Source organism: Aquarana catesbeiana, linkage group LG03 (genome assembly GCF_042186555.1).
Source record: "Aquarana catesbeiana isolate 2022-GZ linkage group LG03, ASM4218655v1, whole genome shotgun sequence".
NCBI lineage: Eukaryota > Metazoa > Chordata > Amphibia > Anura > Ranidae > Aquarana > Aquarana catesbeiana.
Window position 1 is genome coordinate 729,737,652 of NC_133326.1, and position 26,957 is coordinate 729,764,608.

General features: G+C 42.5%; 1 protein-coding gene across 1 annotated transcript in view; it reads left to right on the forward strand.

Annotated features, from left to right (window-relative positions):
* The window catches only part of LOC141133797 (uncharacterized), a 27,459-nt gene extending 740 nt beyond the window's left edge, over positions 1-26,719 (forward strand). Inside the window, exons 2-5 of the mRNA XM_073623353.1 lie at positions 5,272-5,868; positions 17,442-18,023; positions 20,352-20,951; positions 25,363-26,719. Of these exons, the coding sequence (XP_073479454.1) occupies positions 5,272-5,868; positions 17,442-18,023; positions 20,352-20,951; positions 25,363-25,604 (2,021 nt within the window). The 3' untranslated portion in view covers positions 25,605-26,719. The remainder of the gene's footprint in view (positions 1-5,271; positions 5,869-17,441; positions 18,024-20,351; positions 20,952-25,362) is intronic.
* The last annotated feature ends 238 nt before the right edge of the window (positions 26,720-26,957 follow it).

A 26,957-nucleotide genomic window follows, 5' to 3' on the forward strand; every position in this document is an offset into this window, starting at 1 on the left:
TTCCGACAACAAATGTTCAATGTGAGCTTGCTGTCGGAAATTCCGACCGTGTGTGGGCTCCATCGGACATTTGCTGTCGGAATTTCCGACAACAAGTGTTTGAGAGCTGGATCTCAAATTTTCCGACAAACAAAACTTGTTGTTGGAAATTCCGATCGTGTGTAGACAATTCCGACGCACAAAATTCCACACATGCTCGCAATCAAGAGCCACACTGGCTATAGAACTTAATTTTTCTTGGCTCATCGTACGTGTTGTACATCACCGCGTTCTTGGCGATCGGAATTTCCGACAACATTTGTGTGACCGTGTGTATGCAAGACAAGTTTGAGCCAACATCCGTCGGAAAAAATCCATGGATTTTGTTGTCGGAATGTCCGATCATCTGTATGCGGCATAACGATCGCGGCAATACCTCACATGTGTGGTTTGAACACTGTTTTCATATGTGGGCATGTTTTACGTATGCGCTCGCTTCTGCGTGTGAGCACGGAGGGACGGGGCACTTTAAAACATTTAAGAAAAAAAATTCTTATTTATTTGACATTTTATTTTTTATTTTTACACTGTCCATTTAACCACTTCAGCCCCGGAAGAATTTACCCCCTTCCTGACCAGAGCAATTTTTACGATTCGGCACTGCATCGATTTAACTGACAATTGCGCGGTCGTGCGACGTGGCTCCCAAACAAAAATGATGTCCTTTATTTCTCACAAATAGAGATTTCTTTTGGTGGTATTTGATCACCCCTGCAGTTTTTATTTTTTGCGCTATAAACAAAAATAGAGCAACAATTTTGAAAAAAATGCAATATTTTTTACTTTTTGCTATAAGAAATATCTCCCAAAAATATATAAAAAAAATATTTTTTTCCTCAGTTTAGGCCGATATGTATTCTTCTATATATTTTTGGTAAAAAAAAATGCAATAATCGATTATTGATTGGTTTGCGCAAAAGTTATAGTGTTTACAAAATAGGGGATAGTTTTATGGCATTTTTATTTTTTTTGATAGTTTTATGGCATTTTTATTTTTTTTAAATGACGTCGATCAGCGATTTTTCTCGTGACTGCGACATTATGGCGGACACATCGGACATTTTTGACACATTTTTGGGACCATTGGCATTAATACAGCGATCAATGCTAAAAAATTGCATTGATTACTGTAAAAATGTCACTGGCAGTGAAGGGGTTAACCACTAGGTGGGAGTGTAGGGGTTAAGTGTGTCCTAGGGGCGTGTTTCTAACTGTGGGGGGGGGGGTGGCTGTGTATTACAGTTCACTGATCGCTGCTCCGATGACAGGGAGCAGAGATCGAGTGACACGGTCACTAGGCAGAACGGGGAGATGCTGTTTACATCGGCATCTCCCCGTTCATCCTCTCCATGAGGCGATCGCGGCCGCCTCTTAAAGGGCAACGTACAGGTACGTGATTCTGCCTGTACGTGCCCTTCTGCCGACGTATATCGTCGTGAGGTGGTCGGCAAGTGGTTCAAAAAAAAATTGGGTCACTTTTATTCCTTTTACGAGGAATGTAAACATCGCCTGTAATAGAAAAAAAAAGCATGACAGGACCTCTTTAATGTGAGATCTGGGGGTCAAAAAGACTTCACATCTCATATTTACACTTAAAAGCAATTAAAAAAATTTAAAAAAATAACGTTTTTCTGTTCAGATTTTCAAATTTACGAATTTACGAGTTTTCAAAATTACGAATTTATGTGCATTGCATTTATATTGGTGCGTGCATAATTTTTTTTTTTGGGGGGGGGGGGGATTTATGTGCTTGGGTGTAACTTGTTTTTTTTTTTTTTTTGCAAAAAAAAAAATTTCTTTGCTTAACTTTTTTTTTTTTTTTTTATCACATAGGGGACAACAAGTCCCCTATGTGGTGATTCTTCTGATGACAGTTTCTCTTTAATAAGACATGCAGGGTCTTAACCACTTCCAAACTTAACCATCTCAGTGATTAGTCACAGTGGTCACATGGTACTCGGGCCAATCAAAGCTATCACAATAGTACACAATTAGTTTCATTCATAGCCGATCATTGTGAACTATTGTGATCTCTGTGATTGGTCACATGGTACGGGGCCAATCAATGTTATTAAAATGTTATACAATGGCTTTCATCCATAGCCGATCATTGTAAACTATTGTGATCTCTGTGATTGGTCACAGTGATCACATGGTATGGGGCCAATCAAAGCTATAACAATAGTACACAATGACTTTCATTTATAGCCGATCATTGTGAACTATTGTGATCTCTGTGATTGGTCACAGTGATCACATGGTACTGGGGCCAATCAAAGCTATCAAAATGTTATACAATGGCTTTCATTCATAGCCGATCATTGTGAACTATTGTGATCTCTGTGATTGGTCACAGTGATCACATGGTACGGGGCCAATCAAAGCTATCAAAATGTTATACAATGGCTTTTATCCATAGCCGATCATTGTGAACTATTGTGATCTCTGCGATTGGTCACAGTGATCACATGGTATGGAGCCAATCAAAGTTATCACAATAGTACACAATGACTTTCATTCATAGCCGATCATTGTGAACTATTGTGATCTCTGTGATTGGTCACAGTAATCACATAGTACGGGGCCAATCAAAGCTATCAAAATGTTACACAATGGCTTTCATTCATATCCAATCATTGTGAACTATTGTGATCTCTGTGATTGGTCACAGTGATCACATGGTACGGGGCCAATCAAAGCTATCAAAATGTTATACAATGTCTTTTATCCATAGCCGATCATTGTGAACTATTGTGATCTCTGCGATTGGTCACAGTGATCACATGGTATGGAGCCAATCAAAGTTATCACAATAGTACACAATGGCTTTCATTCACAGCCGATCATTGTGAACTATTGTGATCTCTGTGATTGGTCACAGTGATCACATGGTACTGGGGCCAATCAAAGCTATCACAATAGTACACAGTATAGTTTTATTTATTTTCTTAGTTTTTCCAAATAATTGTGACAACTTCAAAAAGCTCACCATGCCTTTTACTAAAAACATTGCTGCACTGGTGACAGTATGTAAAAAAGAAAATAGTGAAAAAAAAATCTTAATTTTCCCAAAGATTTTGACAAAACATTACAACTTCAAAAAACTTCCCATGCCTTTTACTAAATACATTGGACTGTCTACTTTTCACAAAGGGGTCATTTTGGAGGTATTTGTGCTGTCCTGGCTTTTTCGGGCCTCAGGAAGGATGAGATTGGCCGTCAGTACATCAGATATACAGGTGCATCTCATAAAATTAGAATATCATCAAAAAGTTAATTTATTATCAGTAATTCAATTCAAAAATGAAACTCATATATTTTATATAGATGTGTTGCACACAGAGTGATAGATTTCGAGCATTTCTTTCTTTTAATTTTGATGATTATGGCTTCCAGCTAGTGATCCCCCGAAATTCAGTATCTCAGAAAATTAGAATATTACATAAGACCAATAAAAAAAAGGATTTTGAATACAGAAATGTTGGCTTACTGATAGCTATGTCCATGTACAGTATAGTATGCACTCAATACTTGGTCGGGGCTCCCTTTGCATGAATTACTACATCAATGTGATGTGGCATGGAGGTGATCAGCCTGTAGCTTTGCTGAGGTGTTATTGAACCCCAGGTTGCTTTGATAGTGGCCTTCAGCTTATCTGCATTGATGGGTCTGGTGTCTCTCATCTTCCTCTTGACAATGCCCCAAAAACTCTCTATGGGATTTGGGTCAGGTGCTGGCCAATCAAGCACAGTGATACCATAATCATTAAACCAGGTATTGGTAGTTTTGGCAGTGTTGGCAGATGCCAAGTCCTGCTGGAAAATGAAATCAGCATCTCCATAAAGCTGGTCAGCAGAGAAAAGCATGACGTGCTCTAGAATTTCCTACTAGATGGCTGCACTGACTTTAGACTTGATAAAACACAGTGGACCAACACCAGTAGATGACATGGCTTCCCAAAGCATCATGGACTGTGGAAAATTTTGCATTTCATTTGGAAATCAAGGTCTCAAGGTCCCAGAGTCTGGAGAAAGAGTGGAGAGGCACAGAATCCAAGTTGCATGAGGTCCAGTGTGAAGTTGGAGCCATGTCATCTGCTGGTGTTGGTCCACTGTGTTTAATCAAGTCCAAACTCAGGATTTTATGGAGGAACCCCATGCAAAAACCAAGAAAAGAAAGCATGGAGGCCCCCCTCAAAATCCATACCAGACCCTTATCTTAGCGTGCAGTCTTGCAGGCCAGGAAAGGGGTAAGACAAGCATGCAACCCCATCACCTGAACCATACCACACCATATGAGCCAGTGAGAAACTGCTTGGAAGCCTTCCCTCCCCAACAGTGAGGTGAAAAGCTCAATACCATCTATAAATCTACTTAGTCTCTTTCAGTAGATGAAATGGACATTAAATTGCATACAGGGTGGTGTATGACTCCGCAAAAGACGCCAACAATATTCCCTGGAGAACCGCACACATGCTTTAGATACAGTACATTTAACCACATTTTCTGGAGTTGTAGAGTACTACAACCCCCATGGCACAGTGTGACATCATTGGTGGCATAACTAGCAGCCCAACCTGTATCTCTATCACTGCCCATATGGCTACTATTCACTTCTTTTCCCACTGTACCATCTTATTGTGAAGAACTATTACATACCTTATTTAGAACTGTACAATGGGCCATTGTCTAACACTGGCACTCCCAGACAGCCCCACTGACCAAAGTTATCAGGATATGGGATATACTTAAATACTGACAGAGTCAAACTAAACCAATGAGCTCAGATTTGGTGCCATATGGTAACCTGCAACCATTAATTAAACAATGAAATGTACTTATAGTTTTAATATTAATTTATTCATGACTGTGGCATCCAGCTTATATACCCGATAGTGCTGAGGTTCCTATATTTCAAAATATTTCAGAAATGAGGTCTGTGTTTATTTCAAATATTATCAGAACATTTGGAGATAAAATAAATACCTTTTTTGGCCAACTAAGGAGGTGGGACATGGAAGCTGTCAGATCACATTTGTTTTCTTTTCATACAAAATGACAAATCTCTACACAAAGTAGAAGAAATATTAGTGATCCTCTTGAGATATATGAGCGTATCTAATTATTTGTAATTTTTAGGCTCTATCAACTATAAATACATGCTGAGTTTATTGTTCTGCATCTAAAGCTTTGATAAGTACCAGTAATGAGTTTTGTCTATTTCCTTTCCTAGACTTGGAGGGTAAAATGTTCGTCTTCCCCAAGGAAACCAACACAGCTCATGTCATTCTAAGACCTACAATTACAAGACCATTGCAGGATGTCAGCGTCTGTCTACGTACCTACAGTGAGCTTTCACGCCAGTATTCTCTCTTCTCTTTAGCTACTCCAGCATACAGAGATGCTTTTCTAATCAAGTTCCAGGCTCCAACCACCTATACTGTATACATAAACCATGGAAACCATATTATCAAGAGAGACTCAGAGTCTCTGGACTGGAGCCATACCTGTCTGACTTGGGACTCAAAAACTTGGACAGTTCAACTTTGGGATAATGGGAAGAATTCCTCCAAAGGATATATTTGGGGAGAGTTTAATGTAACTGAAACCAGTATTATTCTTGGACAGGAACAACATTTTTTTGGTGGAGGGTTTGATGCTAAGCAGTCATTGGTTGGTGAAATAAGTGATGTCCACATGTGGGATTATGTCCTGACTCAGGAAGACATCCAGAAGATCCTCTCTGGTGATCTCCATGGAAATGTCATTAATTGGAAGTCTCTACTCTATGAAATGAAAGGGGACGTTCTTCTCCAGCCTACAAATTTGCGTAAGTCTGTCATCCTATCTATATACACTTTCATTTTTAAGATCCTCCAACGTTTAATACAGAATAACTCTAAAAATGATGATTTATTTGTCATGTACATCAGCATTGAGAGGTGGCAATGACAATTATAAGTGAAAAAATCACACCAGGAATCAATGTTCTCATGGAGTAACTAGAAAAACCAGAAGTGGTAACCCAGATTCCTATTGATGAGAGTACTAAAATAAAAGCTCTTTTTTGTGACTTTACAACCACTTCTGGACCAGCAATGTACCTGTATGCCATAGGACTAGGGATGAGCTTTATGTTTGGGTCGAACATGAGTTCGACCCCAACATTGGCTGTTCGCCCGTTCGCCGAATAGCGAACAATTTGGGGTGTTCGCGGCAAATTTGAAAGCTACGGAACACCCTTTAAAAGTCTATGGGAGAAATCAAAAGTGTTAATTTTAAAGGTTATTATGCAAGTTATTGTCGTAAAAAGTGTTTGGGGACCCGGGTCCTGCCCCAAGGGACATGTATCAATGCAAAAAAAGTTTTAAAAATGGCCGTTTTTTCAGGAGCAGTGATTTTAATAATGCTTAAAGTGAAACAATAAAAGTGAAATATTCCTTTAAATTTCGTACCTGGGGGGTGTCTATAGTATACCTGTAAAGTGGTGCATGTTTCCCGTGTTTAGAACAGTCTGAGAGCAAAATGACATTTCTAAAGAAAAAAAAGTCATTTAAAAGTACTCGCGGCTATTAATGAATTGTTGGTCCTGGCAAATGCAGCAATAGACATAAAAGTCATTGGAATAAACGCCATGGGATTCCCCCACAGTCCATTACCAGGCCCTTTGGGTCTGGTATGAATATTAAGGAGAACCCCGAACCAAAATAAAAAAAAAAAAAATTGCGTGGGGGTCCCCCCAAATTCCATACCAGGTCTGGTATGGATATTAAGGGGAACCCCTGTGCCAATTTTTTTTAAAAGATGGCGTGGGGGTCCCCCCAAAAATCCATACCAGACCCTTAGCCGAGCACGCAACCTGGCAGGCTACAGGAAAAGAGGGGGGCACGAGAGAGCGCCCCCCCTCCTGAACCGTACCAGGCCACATGCCCTCAACATGGGAAGGATGTCCCCATGTTGATGGGGACAAGTGCCTCATCCCCACAACCCTTGCCCGGTGGTTGTGGGGGTATTTGGGCGGGGTCTTATCAGAATTGGAAGACCCCTTTAACAAGGGGACCCCCAGATCCCACCCTCCCTGTGTGAATTGGTAATGGGGTACAAGTACCCCTACCATTTCACAAAAAAAGTGTCAAAAATATTAAAAAAGACAATAGCCGGTCTTTGACAATTCCTTTATTAATGTCTTCTTCTTTCCCCGCTTCTTCTTCCATCTTCTTCTGGTCTTCCTTCGGTTTTCTTCTTCTTCCTCCATCTTGTTCTTCCCCCGCTTCTTCCTCTATCTTCTTCTGGTTCTCTGCTTCTTCCTCCGGTCTTCTCCTCCGGCATGTTCCTCTGGCTTCCCCACTATGTCCTCCGGACGATCCGCCTCAATGGGAGTCTCCCACTGTGTAACACTTCTGTTCTTGTGACAGCTCTTATATAACTGAGGACAGGGCCACCCGGTGACCCCTCCCCCCTCTGACGCACGGGGACTTCCCTATGGCTTTCCCCGTGGTGTCAGGGGGGGGGGCGGGGTCACCCGTTTACGTAAACGGGTATACTATAGACACCCCCAGGTACAAAATTTAAAGGAATATTTCACTTTTATTGTTTCACTTTAGGCATTATTAAAATCACTGCTCCCGAAAAAACGCCCGTTTTTAAAACTTTTTTTGCATTGATACATGTCTCCTGGGGCAGGACCCAGGTCCCCAAACACTTTTTATGACAATAACTTGCATATAAGCTTTTAAAATTAGCACTTTTGATTATTCATGTTCGTGTCCCATAGACGGTATTCGCACAAATTTTTTGCCTGTTCGCATGTTCTGCTGTGAACCGAACCGGAGGGTGTTCGGCTCATCCCTACATAGGACTTTCGGTGGTTATACTGAGATGATATGCAGCCACAGGCATCACCCCCATACTGTATTGTTAAAGCCAGCGGCCGACTCTCTTGTAAAAGTAATCCTAGCGGCTAGCTAGCCACTGCACTGCTTTTGCAAGCAGCAGGAGGGGACATCCCCCCGCTGCCTTCTGCAGCTTGCTTAGGCTCTCTCGTCCAGCAGAGCCAGGACAAGAGGTGGGCAAGAGAAGCAGCTGCCCTGGGCACAATGGTATATTGCAGGGATGTGGGCACTGTGACCCTAACCCTGAGGGAAGGGGGGGTGCAGTTCAGTTTGGCATCTTTGCCCTGGGCGCTGGATGGCTTGTCCCAGCACTGCCGTCTGCGATCGGCTTTGATTGGGTCTCCGCTATGGTAACCTGGAAGTATGACCTGACATCACTTCAGGTTTACCCGGATGTCAACTGTGCTATTTAAAAAAAAAAATCAAAAGCACAGATCTTGGTGTTTTGAATGCTCTTAAGGGCAGAGGAGGGATTTCTCCATATAGAGGACTTGTCACATGCCTATTGCTGTCACAAGGATGTTTACATAACTTGTGACAGCAATAAAAGTGATTTTTAAAAAAAATGTAAAGAAACTGTGCATAAATAAAAAAATAAAAATATGTGTCCCTGCCACCTCATGCTCGAGCATGCAAACGTCGAATCATGGGCAGTAATTCTAGCACCAGACCAGTGGTAACCTGTAAGAGCTTTTAAAGCGTTGCCTATGGATAGTAAAATTTACGTTGTTTGTCGCCATTGCAGGGGCGTGCTCAACTTTAAAGCATGACATGTTTGGTATCTATTTACGTGGCGTAACATCATATTTTATAACTTACAAATAATCGGGTTACGTAACCGCAATTTTATTCTCTAGGGCCCCTGCTTTTAAAAAAAAGCATATATGACGTTTGGGAGTTCTAAGTAATTTTCTAGCAAAAAATACTAAGTGTTACATGTAAGCAAAAAATTTTGGAAAAGTCTAGAAGAGGTTTTATCGTTTGACAGTTTGGTGGAGGGCACAAGCAAATGTGACAGTTAGCAATCCCGGCATGCCAGAAAAGTAACTTACATTGATGGGCTGCGTTCAGCTTTAACCCCTTCAATACCGGGCACTTTCACCCCCCTCCTTCCCAGACCAATTTTCAGCTCTCAGCGCTCTCACACTTACAATGACAATTGCGCGGTCATACTATACTGTACTCATATGACATTTTTATCATATATAGAGATTGAACAAGTCTCCCTCTCATTATGTGCCCACAAAGTCCACCAATTTCTTGACTTGATGGATTATCTCATTTCTTGAGGCCCTGAAATGTTAGGGAAGTACAAATACACCCCAAATGACCCCTTTTTTTTTTTTTGGAAAGTAGACAGTCCAAGATATTTAGTAAGAGGCATGGTGAGTTTTTTGAAGTTGCAATTTTTTTTCCCACAATTCTTGGTAAAATTAAGAAATTATATACCTCTCTCTCTCTCTCTCTCTCTCTCTCTCTATTTACACAAAATTGTCATATTAACAAGTTATTTCTCACACACAGCATATGCATACTTCCAATTACACCCCATAATACATTCTGCTACTCCTCCTCAGTATGGTGATACCTCATGTGTGAGACTTTTCCACAGCCTGACAACATACAGAAGGCCCAACATGCAGGGAGCACCTTCAGGCGTTCTGGGGGCATAAATTATTAATCTAATTTCCTGATGACCTATCACACTTTTGAAGGTCCTGGAGCACCAGGACAGTGGAATTAACCTAAAAAAATGACCCCATTTTGGAAAGCAAACACCCCAATGTATGTTCTATGAGGCATGGGCTGCAGATAGGTACTCAGGTACTCTGATGGGCTGCAGATAGGTACTCAGGTACTCTGATGGGCTGCAGATAGGTACCATTCTTTCTGTGTCTGCTCCTTCTTCTAAAACACCATCAGTGGTAGAAAGTGATGGCTGAAATCTAAAAGATGAAAGGCATTACTATAAAAGGTACAATTGTCCTTTAATGTTATATGTTGACCTGCAACCATTAACATACAGTGTGAATGAAATGTAGCAATATCATTATTAACCACTTGGCGCCTGCGGTATAGCCAAAAGACGGCTACAGTGTGGGCTTAAAATGCCGGGAGGGCGTACATGGACATCCTTCCATTCTTGAGCTGCCCTCGCACCCCCTGGGGCACCTTGGGACTCAGCTGATCACAAATCGGGTGAAGGGCCAAATACAGCGGCCCCTTTACCACGTGATCAGCTGTCAGCCAATGACAGCTGATCACGGAAGTAAACAAGCTTGTTACTGGCTTTTTTATTTTCGCGCTGTCAGCATGAAGAAAAGAAGAAAGCCATTAACTGGCTTCTGTTAGAAGGACATCGGTCCCCTAAGTGCCCACCAGTGCTGCTAATCAGTGCCCCTCAGTGCCATATATCAATGTCCATCAGTACTACTAATCAGTGCCCACCAGTGCTATCTATCAGTGCCCATCAGTACTGCTAATCAGGGCCCACCAGTGCCACCTACCAGTGCCCACCAGTGCTTCTAATCAGTGCCCATCTATCAGTGTCCATCAGTACTGCTAATCAGTGCCCACCAGTGCCACCTATCAGTGCTGCTAATCAGTGCCCATTAGTGCCTCATCATCAGTGTTCCTTATCAGTGCTGCCTATCATTGCTGCATATCAGTGCCACCTATCAGTGGCCATCAGTGACACCTCTCCATGCCACCTATAGGTGCCTATCAGTGCCACCCATCAGTGCAGCCTCATCAGTGCCTCCTGATCAATGCCCACCAGTGTCGCCTCATTAGTGCCCATTATTGCCACCTATTGGTGCCCATCAGTGCCACCTATCAGTGTCCATCAGTGCAGCCTCTTCAGTGCCTCCTGATCAGTGCCCCACAGTGCCACCTCATCAGTGCCCACCAGTGCTGCCTCATCTGTGCCCATCAGGGCCACCTATCAGTGCCCATCATTGCCACCTCATCAGTGCCTATCAGTGCCCATCAGTTCAATCTATTACTGTCCATCAGTGCCCATCAGTGCCCTCTCATCAGCGCACATCAGTGATGGAGAAAAATTACCTGTTTCAAAAATTTTATAACAAAATATGAAACACTTTGTTTTGTTTAAAATTTTCATTCTTTTTTCATTTGTTTAGCAAAAAATAAAACCCCCATAGTGGAGATTAAATACCACCAAAAGAAATCTCTATTTGTGTGAAAAAATGATAAAAATGTCATATGTGTACAATGTTACATGACTGAGTAATTCAAAGTGTGACAGCGCTGAAAGCTGAAAATTGGCCTGGGCAGGAAGGAGGTGGGAGTGTCCGGTGGGCAAGTGTTTAAAGCGGAGTTCCACCCAAAAGTGGAACTTCCGCTCATTTGTCTCCTCCTCCCCTCTGGTGCCACATTTGGCACCTTTCGGGGGAGGGGGGCGTCTTTGACAGGTATCCTGTCCCCACTTTTGGTAGTCCAGGCCGTGGCAAATTACGCTAGCAGCTTGTCTACCTCCTCCTCCCTCCTCCTTCCCCCGCCGTAGGGCAAGCGGGAGAGAGGAGCGGAGCCTCGTGCATGCCCAGTAGAGTCCCCGAAGTGAAGACGCAAGGCTACACTACCAGGTTCCCTTACCCGCAATGGCGGCGGCAGCACCTGACAGCTGATGGAAATTACATCTCTGGACTCCAGGTCCTATTATTAAAGGTCAGCAGCTGCGGTATGTTTATCTGCTGGCTTTTAACCACTTAAGGACCGAGCCTCTTTCTGAGATTTGGTGTTTAAAAACATTTTTTTTTGCTGGAAAATTACTTAGAACCCCCAAAAATTATATATATATATTTTCTAGAACCCTAGAGAATAAAATGGCGGTCGTTGCAATACTCTCTGTCACACCATATTTGCGCAGCGGTCTTACAAAATACACTTTTTGAGTTAAAAAATAAGACAACAGTAAAGTTATCCCGATTTTTTTTTTTTTATTGTGAAAGATAATGTAACGCCGAGTAAATTAATACCCAACATGTCACTCTTCAAAATTGCGCCCGCTCGTGGAATGGCGACAAACATTTACCCTTAAAAATTTCCATAGGCGACGTTTAAAAATTTTTACAGGTTGCATGTTTTGAGTTACAGAGGAGGTCTAGGAATAGAATTATTGCTCTCGCTCGACCAATCGCGGCGATACCTCACATGTGTGGTTTTAACACCGTTTTCATATGCGGGCGCTGCTCACTTATGCGTTCGCTTCTGTGCGCAAACTCAGTGGGACGGGGCACTTTAAATTTTTTTTTCTTTTTTTTTTTTTACCTTTTATTTTTTTTTTACACTTTTCATTTTAAAAAAATGGTGTCACTTTTATTCCTATTACAAGGAATGTAAACATCCCTTGTAATAGAAAAAAGCATGACAGAACCTCTTAAATATGAGATCTGGGGTCAAAAAGACCTCACATCTCATATTTACACTAAAATTCAATAAAAAATGTATATATATTTTTATGTCATATGAAACAAAATAAAAAATAAAAAAGTCCCTTTAAGAGCCCTGCAGTGGTATGGAGCCGGGTGGGGGCCATCTTCTCCTCACTCGTCTCCATGTCAAGCCAGGGACAGGACACGATCGCCTCCGCCCCTGCCGACGGCTCCGGTAAGAGGCGGAGGACACCGGAGAGCGGCGGGAGGGGGGTCCCTCTCCCGGCGCAGATAAAAGTGATCTGCCGCAGAGACCACTTTTATCTTGAAGTGGACCGCCCGCTGAAGGAGAGGTACCAGGGTTATGGCAGTTAGCTGCTGCCATAACAGCGGGACTCCAATACTTCTATAACTGAGGCCTCCACTTTTATTAAATTGTGAGCAGAACATTTGGAGATACAAGTCACACCCCTCATTGGCTGTCTGGGAAGATGGAAAATGTAAGCTGCCAATGCACATTAGACATGTGCCAACCGAAAAAAATCTGTTTCACTTCGATTCGTTAGTTAAATAATTTTGTTTAGTTAAATTTGCTTAATTTTATTCATTTTTGGAGTTTGTTTTGTTTCGTTTATTCATTTTTTTAACCACTTGACCACTGGGCACTTAAACCCCCTTCCTAACCAGACCAATTTTCAGCTTTTGGTGCTCTCACATTTTGAATGACAATTACTCAGTCATGCAACACTGTATCTTTATGAAATTTTTGTCCTTTTTTTCACACAAATAGAGCTTTCTTTTGGTGGTATTTAATCACTGCTGGGTTCTTTATTTTTTGCGCTGTAAAAGAAAAAAGACCGAAAAATCTGTAAAAAAATACATTTTTCTTCATTTCTGTTATAATATTTTGCAAATTAGTAATTTTTCTTCATATATTTTGGCCAAAATTTATACCGCTACATATCTTTGGTAAAAATAACCCAAATCGGTGGATATTATTTGGTCTTTTTGAAAGTTATAGAGTCCAAAAGCTATGGTGCGCATATCTGAAAATTGATCACACCTGAATTACTGACGGCCTATCTAATTTCTTGAGACCCTAACATGCCAGAAAAGTACAAATACCCCCCAAATGACCCCTTTTTGGAAAGAAGACATTCCAAGGTGTTTAGAAAGATGCATGGTGAGTTTTTTGAAGTTGTCATTTTTTCCCACAATTCTTTGCAAAATCAAGGTTTTTTTTTTTTACTTTTTTTTTTTTCCACAAAATTGTCATATTAGCAGGGTATATCTCACAGACCGCATATGCATACCACAAATTACACCCCAAAACACATTCTGCTATTACTCCCGAGTACAGCGATACCACATGTGTGAGACTTTTACACAGCGTGGCCACATACAGAGGCCCAACATGCAGGGGAGCACCTTCAGGCGTTCTGGAGCACCCAGGCCAATTCTGACATTTCTCTCCTACATGTAAAAATCATCATTTATTAGCTAGAAAATTACATAGAACCCCAAAACATTATATATGTTTTTTTAGCAAAGACCCTAGAGAATACAATGGCGGTCGTTGCAACTTTTTATCTCGCACGGTATTTGCGCAGCAATTTTTTTAAAGCGTTTTTTTTTTTTTAAAAACTGTTTTGTGCTTTACAAAAACCAAAACAGTAAAGTTAGCCCAATGTTTTTGCATAATGTGAAAGATGAAGTTAGGCCGAGTAAATAGATACCCAACATGTCACCTTTCAAAACTGCACGCGCTTGTGGAATGGCGCCAAACTTTGCTACTCAAAAATCCCCATAGGCGACGCTTTAAAATTTTTTACTGGTTACATGTTTTGAGTTACAGAGGTGGTGTAGGGCCAAAATGATTGCTCTCGCTCTACCGATCGCAGCGATACCTCACATGTGTGGTTTGAACACCGTTTTCATATGTGGGCGGGACTTACGTATGCGTTCGCTTCTGCATCTGCATGCGAGCACACAGGGACAGGGGCGCTTTAAAAATTTTTTTTTTTTTTATTGTTCATTTTACTTTATTTATTTTAGTTTGATGCTTTTTTCCAAAAAAAAAAAAATTTTGACCACTTTTATTCCTATTACAAGGAATATAAACAGCCTTGTAATAGGAATATGGCATGACAGGTCCTCTTTACAGTGAGATATGGGGTCAATAAGACCCCACATCTCACCTCTAGGCTGGGAAGCCTGAAATTAAAAAAAAAAAAAAAAAAAAAAAAGATCCTTGCTTCGATCGTAGCGGTGAGTCGGTAGAAGCACCGCAAGGCGGCGGGAAGGGGGGACGTCCCCTCTCGCCTCCCGTAAGAACGATCAAGCAGTGGAACAGCCGCTATGATCATTCTCATGGTGTAGGGAATCGCCGGCTGAAAAAGCTGATATCTGAATGATGCCTGTAGCTGCAACCATCATTCAGATATCTCCGCACAAAGTCAAGGACGTTGTATGACGGCCGGCGGGCGGGAAGTGGTTAAAACGCTTTTTTCTTTTAACACAAAGTTGTCCATTTATACAATATTTCTACCACATAACATGTACATACCAAAAATGACACCCCAAAATAGATTCTCCTGCTCCTCCTGAGTACGGCGATACCCCATGTGTGAGACTTCCACAGCCTGGCCACATACAGAGGGCGAGTACAGCTGAGCATGGCTCAGCATGGCAGGGTATGGCGGGGTATTGCGGAGTATGGCAGAGTATGGCGGGGTATGGCGGGGTATGGCGGAGTATGGCGGAGTATGGCGGGGTATGGCGGAGTATGGCGGGGTATGGCGGGGTATGGCAGAGTATGGCAGAGTATGGCGGGGTATGGCAGAGTATGGCGGGGTATGGCGGGGTATGGCGGGGTATGGCGGGGTATGGCGGAGTATGGCGGGGTATGGCGGAGTATGGCGGGGTATGGCGGGGGCATGGCAGAGTATGGCGCGGGCATTGCAGAGTATTGTGGGGGCATTGCAGAGTATTGCACAGCATTGCAGAGTATTGTGGGGGCATTGCAGAGTATTGCATAGCATTGCAGAGTATTGTGGGGGCATTGCAGAGTATTGTGGGGGTATTGCAGAGTATTGCACAGCATTGCAGAGTATTGTGGGGGTATTGCAGAGTATTGCACAGCATTGCAGAGTATTGTGGGGGTATTGCAGAGTATTGCACAGCATTGCAGAGTATTGTGGGGGTATTGCAGAGTATTGTGGGGGTATTGCAGAGTATTGCACAGCATTAGTAGTGAGGGATGGCTGAGCATGGATGGATGGATGGCTGGATGTCTCTGTCCAGCGCTGTGGGCACTACACATACAGCCCACAGCGCTGCAGACATCCATCCATCCCCCTCTCCTCCACAGTGTACCGATCGGTACACAGGAGGGGAGGAGAGGAACCGGCGTCATCAGATGACGCCGGCCTGTTTACATGTGATCGCGCCGACATGGTTCACATGTTCACATGGTAAACGGCCGCGATCAGCGGCCATTTACCGGGATCCGTGATGCGCCGGGTCCCCTGGACCCGGCGGTCACGGATGTGTTCGGGTGCGCGCCCCAGGGGGCGCGCGAGAGGGGAATTCTGGGAGGACGTCATAGTACGTCCACCCAGAGTTATCCAACCGCCCTGCAGCCGTCATTCGGCTATGGGCCGGTTGGTAAGTGGTTAATTTGAATTCTCTGCATTCGGTCTAATCTAATTTAATTTCAACTCAATTCGGAAAATTAGAAAATTCGGCATTTGAATTTGAATTTGTTCTATTCAAAATTAGAATTTCGGAAGACAATTATATTCTTTCTATTTTATTCTATTCTTTATTCTAGTCTTTTTTTATACTATTCTTTTTCTCTTATTTTCTTTGATATTCTATTCTTTTATCTTCTATTCTATTTTAATCTATTCTATTCTAAGTCAAATTTATTCTATTTGAAATTCGAATTTCGGAAAACAGTTATATTATTTCTATTTTGTTCTATTCTTTCCTATATTTTTTTTATTCTATTCTTTCATATTTTATTCTATGTTATTTTAGTTCCTGGATATTTAAATTCAAATTGAATCTATTTTATTCTATTTCTATTCTTTTATTTTCTATTCTGTTCTATTCTTCTATTTTACATTCTATTTTGTTCTGTTTTCTATTCTATTCTACCCTTTTATTTTCTATTCTTTTCTATCCTATTTTTTTATATTCTATTGCCTTATTTTTTATTCTATTTTATTTTATTCTGTTTTGTTTTATTCTATTTGTTTCTATTATTTCATTTGGTAATCTATTTGATTCTTTTATTTTCTATACTATTTTTTATATTCTATTCCTTTATTTTCTATTATATTTTATTCTAGTCTTTTCTATTCTATTCCGTTCTGTTACTCTATTCCAGGGATATGCAATTAGCGGGCCTCCAGCTGTTGCAGAACTACAAGTCCCATGAGGCATAACAAGACTATGACAGCCACAAGCATGACCCCCAGAGGCAGAAGCATGATGGGACTTGTAGTTTTGCAACAGCTGGAGGTCCGCTAATTGCATATCCCTGCTCTATTCTTTTCTATTCTATTATTTTATTTTATTATATTTGCTTTATTTTATTTTGTATTCTATTAGATTCTATTTGATTCTATTCTTTGATATACTATTCCTTTAGTTTCTATTCTTTTATATTCTATTCCTTTAGTTTCGATTATATTTTATTCTATTATTTTATATTCTATTCTGTTCTACTCTTGTTTTCAAATTGATTTAGAATTTGTTTTAAAATACGATTCGAATTAGAATTTTGTCTGAATTTCGTTTCATTATGTTAGATTCTTTTACATTTGGTACTTTGTAATTCAGAAATTTGGGTACATCCGAATTTCCGAATAACAAAAAAAATTGTCCGTATTTCGATTCGGAAACGAAATGGACCGCACATATGTCTAATGCACATTAGTTTCCGGATACAAAACATAAATATTTAGAAACAAAATTAAATGGAATCTACTGATCTCTGAGAGTATCCAGTTTTATTCCAAATTCTATTATCTGTTTATAAACTTTGAGTTTATTGTTCAGCACCTAAAGCTTTGATATGTAGCAGTAATGGTCTTTATTTTCTTCCCTAGACCTGGAAGGTAAAGTCTTTGTCTTCCCCTATGAAACCAACACATCTCATGTCCTTCTAAGCCCTTCAATCACAAGGCCATTGCAGAAAGTCAGCGTTTGTCTACACTCTTATTCTGATCTTTCACGCCCCTATACGGTTTTCTCTCTTGCTACTCCCGAGGGGGGAAAGGCCTTTCTAATCAACATACAGCCTCCGGACACTTGTTCTATATATATCAACCAGGAAGTCACTAGTTTTAAGACAGACTCCGAGTCTTTGAGACACACCTGTGTGACCTGGAACTCCGACACTGGAGTGGTCCAACTTTGGGTCAATGGGAAACTCTACCCAGAAGGAGTCTCCATGAAAGGGTCTTATATTGCAGCTGAAGCCAGCATTGTTCTGGGACAGGAACAAGACTCTTTTGATGCTTCTCAGTCATTGGTCGGTGAAACAGGTGACGTTCACATGTGGGATTATGTCCTGACTCCAGAAGACATCAAGAAGGTCATCTCTGGTGATCTCCATGGAAACGTCATTAACTGGCTATCTCTACATTATGAAATCAAGGGGGACGTTCTCGTCCAGTTAAAACACCAGCGTAAGTCTATCATTTGTCTATATTCAGCTTTTTAATTAATAAGATTCTCCAACTGTCAGTATATAATTGAATTGAAAATGATGATATATTCCTCATACTCATGAATAATAAGAGGTGATGATGACAATTATAGGTGACATAACACCCAACAAATAACCAACTGTCTCATGGAGTAAGTAGAACAACGAAAAATTTGGAATGGGACTCCAAATTATAAAAAACACTTCCTTGTGATTTTATGATCCGTTTACAATCTTTTTTTTTCAAAGTGAACACAATATACTGAACCAAAAGTAGGAATGAGGTTTGGGATCCCCATTACTATGAGTTTATCAGAATCGCTTTAACACGATCGGACCGTTCAGGTCCACCTGTCATTTTTGACGGCAGACCTGAACGGGCGCTCCATGCTAGCCTATGGAGCAACGGATGTCAGCGGAGACATGTCCGCTGACATCCAACCCGGTCCGATCCACTAAAAGCAGACGGATGCCTCTACGTTCGGATCTGTCGCTGGCGGATCGGATCGGGTGAGATCTGATGAAAACGGACATGCTGTCCGTTTTCGTCCGATCTCTCCATAGGCAGCAGCGGCGCTTGACAAGCCCCTCACCGCTCAGTAAGCAGAGAGGGACCTGTCATCCGCCGGCTCAGTGGAGTTCAACGGAGAGATCTCCCGCTGAGCCGGCGGACCGAGGCGGACTCCGTGGAAGCGGAGTCCGCCTCGTGTGAAAGGAGCCTAAGAGCAATTGTTTGAACTACACTATGTTTTCAAAAGTATTGAGACACCTGCCTTTACACGGACATGAACTTTAATGGCATCCCAGTCTTACTCCATAGGGTTCAATATTGATTTGGCCCACCCTTTGCATCTATAGCAGTTTCAATTCTGGGAATGCTGTCCACAAGGTTTAGGTGCGGGGGAATGTTTGACCATCCTTCTTTGTGCACTGGTCCAAATCTTTTGGTGGAGGGGGGGATTATGGTGGGGGGTTGTTTTTCAGGGGTTGGGCTTGGCCCCTTAGTTCCAGTGAAGGGAACTCTTAAGGCGTCAACATACCAAGACATTTTGGACAATTTCATACTCCCAACTTCGTGGGGACAGTTTGGGGATGGCCCCTTCCTGTTCCAACATGACTGCACACCAGTGCACAAAGCAAAGTCCATAAAGACATGGATGAGTGAGTTTGGGGTGGAGGAACATGACTGGTCTGTACAGAGTCCTGACCTTAACCTGATAGAACACCTTTGGGATGAATTAGAGTGCAGACTCCGAGCTAGGCCTCCTTGTCCAACATCAGTGCCTGACCGCACACATGCACTTTTGGAAGAATGGTCAAACATTCCCATAGACACACTCCTAAACCTTGTGGACAGCCTTCCCAGAAGAGTTGAAGCTGTTATAGCTGCAAAGGGTGGGCCAACTCAATATTGAACCCTACGGACTAAGACTGGGATGCCATCAAAGTTCATGTGCGTGTAAAGGCAGGTGTCACAATACTTTTGACAATATAGTGTATCATGAATGACTTTCATTCATGACTCATGGTTTACTATTGTGATGCTGTGACTGGCCACAGCTATCATATGGTACAGAGTGCTGTGATTGGCCAAGAACCCAATAGATTCCATTTATGCCTGTTTTTTACTAGGTGTCATGTGATTGCACAGAGATAACATGGTATCTGGGCCAATCACAGTGGTCCGATACCGAGCACCAAAATCCGCTGTGTCCCTTTGACACAGAGGTAGCAGATCGCTCAACCACCACCCAGGGGACACACCAGTGTGCATAAGCGGGGCAACGTACAGGTACATTGTGGCACCTTCTCAAGCCACCAGCCAGCAGTATAATTACTGTTAGCCGGACCGGCAAGTGGTTAAAGGTTGGGGATGACAAGGTTCTTCTGCCTTCTCCGTTATGAGTCCATAACTACCCCTCCTGGAAGTCTAGCCCTGCAGGGCTCTCTCTTCCACGCAGGTACACAGGCTACAGACCTACATGGTGCTGGTCAGGGGTCACCCATTCCCATACCTAAACGGCCAGACCCCACCCACTACATCACCAGAGGAGTGGCAACAAATAAAGGCCACTACACTTGCCAAAAAGCTGTCAAAACACATTCGTTTTCCTTTTGTTCATGGTCCAAGATCTGCAAACTACATATTTATACATGCAGTAAAAAGGAATATATTTACCTTCCTGAGCTTTATCAGCGGATCTGTTTTTTTATTTTAGACTCTAGCTTTCATTAACACATTTTTTGTTCAGCACCTAAAACTTTGAAATGTCGCAGTGATTATTTTTTTTTCTGTTTTCTTCCCTAGATTTGGAGGGTAAAGTCTTCGTCTTCCCCAAAGAAACCGACACAGCTCATGTCATTCTAAGACCTACAATTACTAAGCCATTGTTTGAAGTCAGCCTCTGTCTACGTACCTACAGTGAACTTTCCCGCCCCTATTCTTTGTTCTCTATGGCTGCTCCACACTACCCTGATGCCTTTCATATATGCTTAGAGCCTCCATACACCTATAAGGTATTCAAAAGTAATGAAATGGCTGCTTTCACACCAAACTGGAAACCTTTTTACTGGAGGCACATCTGTGTGACCTGGAACAACAGATATGAAGGGGCCTATCTTTGGCTCAATGGAAAGCTCTCCTCCGAAAGGGGGCGCCTAAGTGGATATTATATCGATGCTGAAAGCAGTATTGTTCTGGGACAAGACCAGGATTCTTTTGGTGGAGGGTTTGATGCTTCTCAGTCATTGGTTGGTGAAATAAGTGACATTCACATGTGGGATTATGTCCTGACTCAGGAAGACATCCAGAAGGTCCTCTCTGGTGATCTCCAAGGAAATGTCATTAATTGGAACTCCTTACGTTGTGAAATTAAAGGGGAAGTTCTCGTCAAGCCTGAACCTCAACGTAAGTCTGTCCTCTTACTATATACACCTTTATTTTCTTTCTTTTCCTTCTACACAATTCCTTTTATGAGTATTTTTAACCACTTCATACGCCTAGGCAGTATATAAAAAACCTCAGGTTGAAGTGGTTATACCAGGATCATGGACACAGAGGTAGTCATAATACTGGTATCTGTTTCAGCCTGTGATCCTCTTTTTTGTAAAAACGATCCAAGCATCTATACAGCTGCCCAAACACTTTTACAAGGAGTGGATCGAACCCCCCGGCCACTACATGCCACTTGTCAGATCACCTGAGTCCTGCTGCTGCGGATGGAGCTCTAGGTGATTCAGGAGAGCAGGTATTCTGGAGCACCAACAGGTATTTCCCAGGGCGCGGAATCTAAGAGCCGGCGGGTGTTCACCAGAGGCCCCTAGTGGTGGGGATGGATTTAGCTGCAGTCTGGCTCCAGGTCGCAACCCCCAGGGCCTCCCAGATCACGCTCACGGTAGAGTACAGGAAGGTAGAGAGAAGCAGCAGACTGCAACAACAAAAGGATAGTCAGGAGATAGCCAAAGGTCAGGGCAACAAGCAGGTAAGGACAGTCAAGGAACACGCCAAGGTCGGGATATGAAGCAGACAAGGACAGTCAGGAACAAGCCAAGATAGCTAACTAGAATCAGACATAGAACACACAGCAAGGAGCACACGGAAGCCAAACACAAAATTGATCAGCAGGGTTGGCTTGCAGTGCACAGGTTAATATAGTGTTCCCTGATAGGGCCTGAGGTGGAGCCATGCTTTGAGGAGAGAATACTTAAGCAACCAGCTGAAGGGCGGCTGGTCTCTCAAGCTGAACACATGGAAAGGTAAGCTGACAGACAAACATTACTGCGGATCCATGACACCACTGTTTCCAGGTTCTCGCGTCCTACTGGGGACCTTGAAGCCAATGTGGACGGTCACACTGACTAGGACAGTGATGGCAAACCTTGGCACCCCAGATGTTTTGGAACTACATTTCCCATGATGCTCAAGCACTCTGCAGTGTAGTTGAGCATCATGATAAATGTAATTCCAAAACATCTGGGGTGCCAAGGTTCACCATCACTGGACTAGGATTTAATAACTTCCAGTTTTGGTTGTTCACAGTGGCGGTTGGTCGGTCATCAAGCCTGGCACTTATCCCATCTAGGTTGCGGGCGGGCGGTGGGCGGGTTGCGGGCTCTTACGTGCGGCGGGCAGTGGCTCCAGTGTTCTCTCCTCTTCTGCATCACAGCGGCTTCCGCCATGCGTCTCCTTCCTCCTAGGCGTCCAATAGGATCACCTGTCCTTTCAGCCAATTGGCTTCCTGATTGGACGGGAGGAGCATCAGTGTGGCAATAGCGAATATTCATTCGCTATTGTCCCACAACTGGGTGGGCTCGGAGTGCAGTGCTCTGCGCCCTGAGCCCACCCTTTTTTGAAGCCTATTAGAGCCTCTGACTCTAAACACGTGTTTTAAAAAAAACACCCCCTCATTGGAATCCATAGTCCGGCATCCTGAATGTAGATCAGGGGGCTGGATGCATGGATAGGTGCCCGTGCACCCCCAAATGGACGGGCCACCACTGGTTATTCATTTACCGTCCGTCACCGGCTAGTAAAGTAGCTGATCATCTAATCTCAGTTTGATCAGATGCTTTGGGGAGCAGTGGGGCTCTAATAGACCCCAGATGTTTCACTAAAGAGTACCTGTCATCGCCCATGCTATCACAAGGGATGTTATTCATCCCTTGTGATAGCAATAAAGTTGATCCAAAAAAACATTTTAGAAAAATAATGTAATAAAAAGTTAATAAAATAAATAAAAAAACCCCAAAACTTAAAGCTCCCCCGTTGCCCTGTGTCCACGTGTAAAATGCAAATACATACGTAGGTCCTTCACCCAGGGCTTTTTTTTCTGTCGGAAAGTGGCAAAACGTTGTTCCGCAACCTCCGGCAATGCTGTCCTCTCTATCCTGTCACTGAACACAGAAGGCAATAGAGGACGTTTTTGCACTACTCCCTCCACCGGCTTATGTGTCCTATCGCCGGGCACTCAGGACTTGTGTAGAGCAGTTCATAGGTCAGTGAGTAATTGAAACACGGCATGGAAGTCAGTGGCGGCTGGTGCTCCATCTTTTGGGGGTTAGGCAAACAAACCACCACCACCTCTCCCCCCCCCGTTTGGTCCGTCGGTTGGTCCACCATCAGTCAAATCAACCAACTCCCCCTGTCACTCGCTCGTTGCTCCACCCACCAGCCCACTCTTACCCCATCTAGGTTACAGGCAGCTTCGGCTCCTCCTCGGTGGCTTCACCCTGGGTCTCCTCCTCCTCAAGGCTTCCTCCTCTGAGGCCAACACAGTCGCTTCTCCTCTCGGCCAATTGGGTCTTAAGACCCACTTCCTGATTGGCTGGGAGGAGAAGCAGGAAGACAAAAGTGAATATTAATTAGCTACTATCACACAACTGGGTGGGCTCAGGGCGCAGTGCTCTGCGCCCAAGCCCACCCTTTTATTGAAGCCAATTAGAGCTACAGGCTCTAATCATGTGCTTCAAAAAAAAAAAAACATTGAAATCCATGCGTCCGGCACCCTGCATGTAGATTATTCGCCGGGCACATGGATTAGGGGGGTGGCACCCCTGCACCCTGTATGGAATGGTTGTCACTGATGGAGGTAATAGTAATCACCCCAATTGCTTGCCTCCACACGGTGTGTGTAGTCTCTTGTAATCTCACAGAAACTACACTAACAACAGAATTTTTAAGTAAATATATAGTATCAACACACCAGAAAATCGGTTACCTACAGAGACACTATGGCGTCAATGGGGTTAATGAAAAATTACAAGTTTATTGAAAAAGTCTATCACATTGTATCAAAAAAAAATCTAAAATTTAACATAGATACTATTTACATTCATCAGCATAAAACAAAGACAACGTTGTTGTTTCCCACACCTTCTGTCCCCTCCCCTATGACATCAGAACAAGGGCGTCACAAACATGAGTGGATGTGTCTAAACCTTATAGCAAGACTTCAGGCTCATCAACAGCCATGCATGAGTGCCCCTGGGAGCACACAATGATTAGGCAGGGAAGCAGTGTACGTAAGCAATGATTCCTCCAACCGTGTAGGTTGTCTGGCGTGTTAACTGCAAGGAAGGCAGGTTGGTCAACTGCCTTATTAGTTGCTGTATAAGCAGGGGAAACCTAAGGTAGAATATGTGATCCCTCCATGGGGTATGTAACCCCTCAAGAAAGCTCAAGTGACACGATTTACCCATCTAGTGGATATTCGTAGACCTGCGGTGTGTGCAACAAAGTCACAATGTATCTCACGGTTCAGCTGATAGTATCTTAACCACTTGCCACCAAATCATGTAGCTACAGGCATCACCCCGGTACCTTTTTTTTTTTTAGATCCGACGGGTCAGCTTTCTTGTAATAACAACCGATGCGGCTCGCCTGGGTTCCACCGGGAGACCCGAGGCACCAGCCAGCGGACATTCTCGCTGGTGGCTCGGATCTTCCGGTGGGATGGGAGAGCCCCGGCAAGCAGCACCGATTGTTATCACAAGGAGCAGGAGGGGATGTCCCCCCTCCCGCTGCTCCCCCCCCCGGTCTCCCGTATCACCGAGAGATCCAAGCGACCAGCCTACATGTTACACAACACAACCCAATCTTTATTTTTATTTTTTTAAAGATTGGGTAGAATAATTTGTATATTTGCCTTGAAAGTCATTTCTGAATATATATGCATTTGATACATCTATGCAAAATAATTTTTTTTTAAATGCCCCAGTGGGCAAGTGATTTGAATTGAGCCTACTAATAAAGTGTATAGTGATAGTCTTAGGCTGGGTTCACACTAGAGCACACAGTGACTCACAGCAGAAGTCCGGTACGTCTGCATTCACTGTTTCAGGTACGATTTCAGCCCAAATTTTGGTCTGAATTTGGACCTGAAATGGACCAAAAGACGCACAGGGCTCCTGTGCATTTCACACCGGAGCCACCGGAGCTATAGAGAGCCAGTCGCAATCTCCTGCCATGCAGAAAACCGCATCCAATTCGCAATAGTGTGAACCCAACGTTAGGGCTCCTATACTTCTACAACTTAGGTTGCCATTTTAATTAAAATATCAGCAGGACATTTTGAGATCAAAATAACACCATTGACTGAATAACTGAGACAATGGGAAAAAAGTGCTAAAACACGTCCGTTACTGGATTTGAAGGGCACATTTGCAAAAATGGAAATAAATATAATGATCTTCCTGAGATATATGAGTGTATCCATTTTTTTTTAAATTTCTAGTATCTATAAATAATTTATGAATTTATTGTTCATCATCTAAAGCTTTGATGTGTATCCATAATGAGGTTTGTTTGTTTTCTTCCCTAGACTTGGAGGATAAAGTCTTCGTCTTTCCCAAAGAAACCAACACAGCTCATGTCATTCTAAGACCTACAATTACAAGACAAATGCAGAAAGTCAGCGTCTGTCTACGTTCTTATACCGACCTTTCTCGCCCCTATACTCCCTTCTCTCTTGCTACTCCCGGGAAGGACAATGGCTTTCTCATCTACTTACAGCCTCCAAACATTTGTTCCGTATATATCAACCAGGAAGTCACAAATTTTTAGACAGACTCTGAGACTTTGGACTGGAGGCACATCTGTGTGACCTGGGACTCCAACACTGGAGTGGTCCAACTTTTGGTCAACGGGAAACTCTTCCCCAGAAGAGTCTCCATGAAAGGGTCTTCTATCGCAGCAGAAACCAGCATTGTTCTGGGACAGGACCAAGATTCTTTTGGTGGAAATTTTGATGCTAAGCAATCATTGGTTGGTGAAATAAGTGACGTCCACATGTGGGATTATGTCCTGACTCCAGAAGACATCAAGAAAGTCATCTCTGGCAGACATAATGGAAATGTCATTAATTGGATATCTCTATACTATGAGATCAAAGGGGAAGTTCTTGTCCAGTCCACATTTCAGTGAAAGCAAGAGGCTCATCATATACACTTTGTTGTTAAGATACCCCAACTGCTGATTCTGAATTACAGTGATAATGGTGATTTATTTTTCATCCCCATCAACCATGAAGGTTTATAATGACAATGATAAGTGAAGATCAAACAATCAAAGAATCAATGTTCTCTTAGTATAAAACACATGAAAATTGTAAACAGAGTTCCAAATCATTGGAGGATTTTTTTTTCTCAATGGTAACATAATAGTCCTGATTGTTTTATAATCTTATAATCTGAACTCAAAGGGAGTGTGAAGCCTGGGAAACATGGAAATAAAGCAAATGGGTTCAAGGTGCCAATGCCTACCTTCATGGTAAATAATTATCCCAAAATATTGAAAAAAATATATATTTATTGTCTAGTTTTACATCATAAAACATTGAATACTTAAAAAGTGTAGTATCTGACCAAAATCAATAAATGCAAATTTTTAGAAATATTTTGGGCTAATGATTGATTGTAATGATAGGCACTTGGCACCTTTAAAATCTCTTATGTGTTCATTAGTTTTGTGGTTTGACAATGTGAGTTGACAATGATTGGTGAAGGGAATGGAGGGTCTCATAGCTAAATGAAAACACATGAAAATTGTAAACAAGATTTTGAATGCATTTTTTTTTAATACTAACAATATTTCCTTCTTGTAATTTTATAATCTTGTTCAAAACAATAGATAGTAACATAAACCATCTGAAATAAAATAGATAGAGAGGCAATATACAAGCTGCATTCTTTCTGCGTTTTTACGTTGTTATAAATGCTAAAATCTGATTGGTTAGTTTTAATCACCTTTCCCCCCTTCCTTCTACTTCAAGTGTTTGTAGGAGGTAATAAGGGTTATAACCGAAGAGGAGATCCATTGAACACTCCCAGCCTAGCACGGGGGGCAATAAGTGAGGTACTTGCAGTTATATTAAAATACTCCCCGCGCTACCACTGATAAGTGTTTGGTGTGTATACA